Source organism: Limulus polyphemus, unplaced genomic scaffold (genome assembly GCF_000517525.1).
Source record: "Limulus polyphemus unplaced genomic scaffold, Limulus_polyphemus-2.1.2 Scaffold5635, whole genome shotgun sequence".
Lineage (NCBI taxonomy): Eukaryota > Metazoa > Arthropoda > Merostomata > Xiphosura > Limulidae > Limulus > Limulus polyphemus.
In genome coordinates, this window is record NW_013671245.1 from 484 (window position 1) to 7976 (window position 7493).

Genomic DNA, 7493 nt, shown 5'->3' on the forward strand with positions numbered 1-7493 from the left:
AGCATCTACTGTTTACTGTCAACACAGAAGGTAACACATACTTTAATTACTGAGTGGAAAACAAGGGGGCACTAAAAATCATTCTAAAATAAAAAATTATGAAATTTACTGTAAACTATATTTTCACTCAATTTCAAAAATAGTTAAGGGTTGACAAATTGATCTCAACAGCAAATAAGTCACTGGTAGAGGTTTTTCTTGTCACTTAGGCTTATTAGTCTTAACAGCTTTGCTTTCTAACTTCGTGTTCATTAAAGTGAAGAAAGGAAAATAAAACTGACTATAATTTTAATTTGAAACTTATAATTTTATGTTATACTATAAGTTCAAGTATCATTTAATAAACTACGTATTCAGTTAGATAACGATAAGAAAGAACATGCTTCACTTACTTGCGATTGTCGTGTATGTAAACAAGTAATTAAAATTAGTACCAGTGAAACGACTATGTTTAAACATTTATTTGTAACCCATTATATTAGAATTTGTGTATTAACTTGCAATAATTTTATGTTAATGACATTTAAAGATATAAAAGAAGCATTTTTATTGAAAGGTGAAACAACTGGTTGCCGATGGAGGCCAGATAGTTTCCAAGGAAGAGTTGGGTGAAGGAGTAACGTCGGTTGCAGATAAATTAGAAGTGATACCCGATTCTAATATAGGATTTAAGCTTTTGCAGATGATGGGTTGGAATGGTGGTGGAGTTGGGAAGGAAGGAAACAAGGGAATAGTTGAACCTGTGAAGTTCGTATTTTTTATTTTTCTGTTTGCAAATTACCTTAAATAATTTTCTTACAATAATAATAACATAAAATTTTAAATACCTTAATGATATCACATTGTAAGAAATTACTATTATTAGGCTCCTGCCTAATTTTATTTATAGGAATATTTATCTTGAATGTACATTACTCAGTTCAGGGTTAATCAGTTTTCAGTATTGTAGCTATGAAAAGATATTACTTGTGTTATTTAATTATGTCAATGACACGTTTGATTTAATTGTTACATATGAAATAAGTGTCAGGTGACTGGTTAAATGCTCTGACTTGCACATTTCACTAAAGTGAAGGAAACACAATATCTTCTCATTTAGCTGATTGAACAACAGAAAAATTGTGTTAATAGATCTAGATTTGTAGTCAAATATTCCAGAACCCCAGTAAAGACATATGGACATCTCATGTAGTGAGTGGTATTATAACACATGATATGAATTCACTTTCAGACCAGAAATATATTTATACAGAAACCTGGACAGAGAAGACAATGTTGATGACCCCACAAGATGATTGCTATCTAACAGTATGAACTTGGCATAACTGACAACCCCCGCTTCTCAACCAAGTCAGTAGTTCAGAAAAGCAATACATAAATGATGAAGAACAGGCTTCTTGAGATTGGTTTATGTTCTAGATGACTGGTGGTATGCATTCCTCTAACCCATTGCCACATAATATAATTTTTACGGTAGTGAAAAGAAAATGTGATTGGTCAAATGATCCATAGGTGAATAACTTATTCACAGATGAGTCACATTTACTTACCACGTATTTTGGTTGCACATTTCGACTATATTACGATTGTATAAAGACCTCATTATGTTCTTTCCAAAATTACCAGGAGTCCTGGTGAGCAGGACAGAAATGTTAGATGAGCTGGATCAGGCCCACAGGCCATATTTTGCCCATCCCTGATGTAGAGTATGGCTGGGATCAGATCAATCACCAATTTCATCAAGGAAAGACAAGTTTATAGTGGGGATGGCATACTGGTTTGGCACGTTAGAGTATTGGCTACCACACTAATCTTCATTGTTCTGTGACATGGCTCAGTGAATGCCATGCAATATGGGGTGGGTGGGTGTAGTCTTGAAAATATTAGTGTTACCATATACATATTCAGTTGGTCAGAACTTTCTTCTAATGGATTGGTGGGGGTAGTCTTGAAAATATTAGTGTTACCATATACATATTCAGTTGGTCAGAACTTTCTTCTAATGGATTGGTGGGGGTAGTCTTGAAAATATTAGTGTTACCATATACATATTCAGTTGGTCAGAACTTCTAATGGATTGGTGGGTGTAGTCTTCAAAATATTAAACTGAATATGTATATGGTAACACGGTCAGAACTTTCTTCTAATGGATTGGTGGGGGTAGTCTTGAAAATATTAGTGTTACCATATACATATTCAGTTGGTCAGAACTTTCTTCTAATGGATTATAACATGTGCTCTCACCATGTTCAACTACATAGTACTCTACCCAGATTTACATCCAATTGAACATATATGGAATGATGTAGGAATAAGCTTGGCAATACATAATTTATCTCCAAACAGTATTGATTAACTGAAAGAAAAGTGGGGCATATTACCAAAGAAGCTCGGTTGTTCCCTCATTTTATCCATGCTATATAGATGTATGGCTTGCATTAGTGTCCGAGCTGATCAAACTCCTGGTTACTGGCACCATCTTTGCTTTAAAATTAACTCTCCGATGTTATTGACATTATTTAGTAATGGTACTCATGTTTGTCATTGTTATAAAATAGAAAATCTTAATTTGTTTTGAACAGTATATTTCATCTGAACTTTAAACATTGTTTCTGCACTGAAAAGGTAGTCAGTGCCTTTTTAAGAGTTTCCGCAACCTGACCCTTTAAATATGTTGGGAATTTGAAGTTATCTTTAAACATTAGGAAAATGCTCGTACTTGCCATATATATATAACTTTATAATCGCAGAATCACTTAAAATATTTGCTTTCATTAATCAATTAAAGAATTAATTGATGACGAATGAAGCCAGATACACACAGAGTAAAACCTCAACCAAATATCTCTGTTTAAAAAAATTCGTAATAATTTTCTTTATATTTCAGTTGGAGTGATTAACTCCAAATAAATTTATATCTTGCAATTTCACATTAAAATATTACATCCAAACTACAAGCAGTATTTCTTTAACATTTCAAATAGAATTTGTAAATTAAGCACTAGTTATCAAAGTGGAATATCTAAACAGCATTTAGTAAGATTAGAACCATTCTTCTGAGCTCCGTGAAAGAATTTTTCGTCATAGACTTATAAAAAATTCCTGTATTTTCCTTGTAGTGTAAAAGATGTATATAAAAGAGAAGGACTTGGCTATTCAAGAGAAAGAAGCGTCACAAAAGAATTTAATTCCAGAATAAAAGAAATACTTATGAACTATAAAAAATCTGGCTCTTTCTTTGACCTTGCATTTTCTCCAGAGTTCACCAAAGAAGAACGGAAAGAAATTCATAGGTTTAGTTTCATATTTTATCTTCATTTTTAGCTTTATGTGCAAGTAGTTTAAACTACAAATAAACACTAAAATAATAATTCCAAAACCTATTTACCTAATAATTCTACTTTGAATTGTGGTATTTTCTCAAAAATTGTATTAAAACAAAAACTATAGATTTTGTTTCTGTACAAACTATTTCCATTTCTAATAAATTAATAATTAATTTTGTCTTTACTGATTTGATCTTCTTTGTTCATTTAATCATTTATTATCATTATGGTCGTCATATCAGTATATTATTCACTTCACTTATAAATTTGTGTATAGGTCTATTTTTATTTTGTGATTGTAAGATATCTTCCAATATGCATCATTAGAAACCATTGTCTACATACATAGAAAAATATCTGAATATACTAAGTTAGTACAAAAGGAATTAAGTTTGAAGTGTATTAAGATAAACATAATTTTGTGTTTAGAATTGCTGACAAACTTCACCTGAAAAGCATCAGTCGAGGAGGACAGGGATCTGGGAGATACCTTGTTATCAGCTATCGTTTTAATCCACAGCAACTGCTAAAACATCTCTTGGAGTTTGGAGGATCCACTGATAAATATGAGTTAATTCCTCCATTAAACAACTGAGTCTTTGTTATGGAAATATTTGTTTTTCTGTATAAATATGAAGTTTTTAAATTCTAGATTTTTTCTTTATCAATATGTAACCATGTTTAACCAGAATAATAAATTATTAGAAAAAACATTCCCCAGAAAAGTTGTATCAAGAATTCTGTCGTACTTTGCAGAGAAACAATAATTTTTTTAAACTATATATTTAGCGTTTTAATTTTATATGGTAGCTAGAAGGTGCATAACATTAATGTAGGCTTAGGACAGTGCTTCTCAACCCTTTCAATACAAGGAACTGGCTTCCTGCCTGCCTAAACTGTAAGAGTACAGTGAAAAACCATAATGACTTGCATGTAAATATTACGTTAGTTTTTGTATATTTTTGTGAAATCCCACGGACAGGCATGATGGTTGTAACAAACTGGCACTGGTTCGTGGACTGATGGTCGAGAAACACTGGACTAGAATACTCTAGATGACATCACAAAAATCTAGTAACTTTGACAATTATCTAAAATTGAGACATCAAATATAAATACAATGGGCTATTCAATTAGTAAGTTAGCAATGAATCAGTGAAGCATTGAGTAGTTTTGTTTTTTTTTAGTTGAAAGACTGCCAGTCTTAGAGTTAAGTAATTATTTTTTGTAAAGTATTTGGATCAGTTTTAGTTTTCACATATATTGTTACTCAATCAATTATTCATGAAATTGTACAAATGAGTTTAATTTTACATTAGTTGTAGTACCGTTAGAGAGGTATATTCATTTAAACTTGATTTATAACTTTAGGTGTACAAGTAACTACAGTATGCAAGTGAAGACAGTTTGTAGAAATGTTAAGGGAGAAATAAATTAATTTGTCATCATTAAGTGAACTGGACTAGGCCATATTTTTCACCAGATAATTTAAATAAACTATTCCAACAAAAGAATGATGTTACAATAACTTGTATCATAAGTAGGATTATTTTGGTGAAAGTAAAATATAACTTGCCTCAATTTCACTAAGTTAATATGGCAATTAGATCCAGAAGTGAGGTCAAAGTGTTAATTGAGACAATGAACGTAGTGAAAGTAAAATATAACTTGCCTCAGTTTTAGCAAGTTAATATGGCAATTAGATCCAGAAGTGAGGTCAAAAATGTTCTTGAGACAATGAGGCTAATGGGTTTGTTGTTAGTGCTGCAGCTTTATTAATTGTCATTCCCAGGGCAGGCAAATATTGGCACATTTCTGTTCCTAATTAGTGAGCCAAGGTGTGAAGAGGTATGTATCTTGTAGTGTGTTCAACACCTCTCAAGAGGTAAGTATCTTGTAGTGTGTTCAACACCTCTCAAGAGGTAAGTATCTTGTAGTGTGTTCAACACCTCTCAAGAGGTAAGTATCTTGTAGTGTGTTCAACACCTCTCAAGAGGTAAGTATCTTGTAGTGTGTTCAACACCTCTCAAGAGGTATGTACATTGTTGTGTGTTCAACACCTCTCAAGAGGTATGTACATTGTTGTGTGTTCAACACCTCTCAAGAGGTGTGTACCTTGTAGTGTGTTCAACACCTCTCAAGAGGTGTGTATCTTGTAGTGTGTTCAACACCTCTCAAGAGGTGTGTATCTTGTAGTGTGTTCAACACCTCTCAAGAGGTGTGTATCTTGTAGTGTGTTCAACACCTCTCAAGAGGTGTGTATCTTGTAGTGTGTTCAACACCTCTCAAGAGGTGTGTATCTTGTTGTGTCTTCAACATCTCTCAAGAGGTGTGTATCTTGTTGTGTCTTCAACATCTCTCAAGAGGTGTGTATCTTGTTGTGTCTTCAACATCTCTCAAGAGGTATGTATCTTGTAGTGTGTTCAACATCTCTCAAGAGGTATGTATCTTGTAGTGTCTTCAACACCTCTCAAGAGGTATGTACCTTGTAGTGTCTTCAACACCTCTCAAGAGGTATGTACCTTGTAGTGTCTTCAACACCTCTCAAGAGGTATGTACCTTGTAGTGTCTTCAACACCTCTCAAGAGGTGTGTGCCTTGTAGTGTCTTCAACACCTCTCAAGAGGTGTGTGCCTTGTAATGTTTTTATATTTAGTATTTATTTATTTATTGATATCTGGGTATATTTTGAAAATATTTTTTGCAATTATTAAAGTTCCAATCACATGAAATAGACAGCTTGAACAAGACCTTTGTCTCCTGAAAGGCACTTTATTGCATGTGATGGTGGCCATCTTGAATTTCTCATACTGCTAAGGACTAATTTCATGTATTACATCATAAATATATTCCTTGACCTCCAAAACCTATATCTAGACGCCTTAAATCATTTTGCTATATACTCTAGAACATCAGTTATGGCTATTTACCCCTCTCAGCAACCATCATTAATTTCTCCCTTATTGCCAGTTCCAAAATGTTTAGCCTGGATTTTTATGAACCTCATATGGCCCCCCAGTAGCACAGCGGTATGTCTGCGGACTTACAACGCTAGAAACCGGGTTTCGATACCCGTGGTGGGCAGAGCACAGATAGCCCATTGTGTAGCTTTGTGCTTAACTTCAAACAAGCAAGAACCTCATATGATACCATTATGATATACGAAGAGTAATTTTCCGAGCATCAGAATGTCCACAGGACCTCCCTCAAGGACTATATGCTTAGCATGTTGATTGATTTGATATTACTGCTAGGCATACTATGCTAGTACCGATGTGATCTAAGCGTTTGTTTGTGTGTGTGCTCTGTGTTAGAGCACCACTTTTCCTCTTTAAGAAACATCTAATATTGTTCATTAATTTGTAGACGAGTCTTGCATATTTGGGGGTGTTGTTTTCCCATTGTCTCCAAAAATAAAACATATCTTGAGAGTTAGTGGGGGTTGTTTTTTCTTTACTTTACTTTACTCTTCAGTTGTGATCATAATATGCCCGGTAGAAAAATTTAGACCCTGGCCCGTCTAATCCGAGCTATCCGCCCCTGATAATACCTTTAATTTTTAAAGAGTACCTACAGAAATTATAACTAAGTCTTTAATATATAAAAGCACTTGTCTTTATGTATCAATTTGTTGCATCTGAATATCGTATCTTTAGAGAAAAATTCATAAAAGTACTATGTGATCTAGTGAATCACATTGCGACGGATTACACGTTACATTTTAAACCCAAATATGGTACAGGCCAAAAGCGACGAAATATTGAACATAAGAATTCTGAAAATAAAATTAAACTATTACGGTATCGTTTTTCAAATTATTTATACCGTTAAAACAAGTTAAAATCGTCATATGATGGGAATGTCATGTATATAAAGTTTCATAATCCGGTATTTATGATGCAAAAATAATGTATAATTATATATATATATATATATACTGATTACCGTGATAAAGGTGAAACAATGTTACATTACAGTAACATGATTACCGCGATAAAGGTGAAACAATGTTACATTACAGTAACATGTAATGTAACATTGTTTCACCTTTATCACGGTAATCATGTTACTGATTACCGTGATAAAGGTGAAACAATGTTACATTACAGTAACATGATTACCGCGATAAAGGTGAAACAATGTTACATTACAGTAACATGATTACCGT

The 7493-nt window shown here is 33.2% G+C and overlaps 1 protein-coding gene across 1 annotated transcript; it reads left to right on the forward strand.

Annotated features, from left to right (window-relative positions):
• Nucleotides 1-553: 553 nt before the first annotated feature.
• Nucleotides 554-4044, forward strand: LOC106472816 (NF-kappa-B-repressing factor-like; the record flags this gene model as incomplete). Its single annotated transcript, XM_013933484.2, has 3 exons — nt 554-747; nt 3120-3293; nt 3756-4044. Coding segments are annotated over 3 exons (534 nt in total), but the record flags the coding sequence as incomplete, so codon positions are not given.
• Between the last annotated feature and the right edge of the window lie 3449 nt (nt 4045-7493).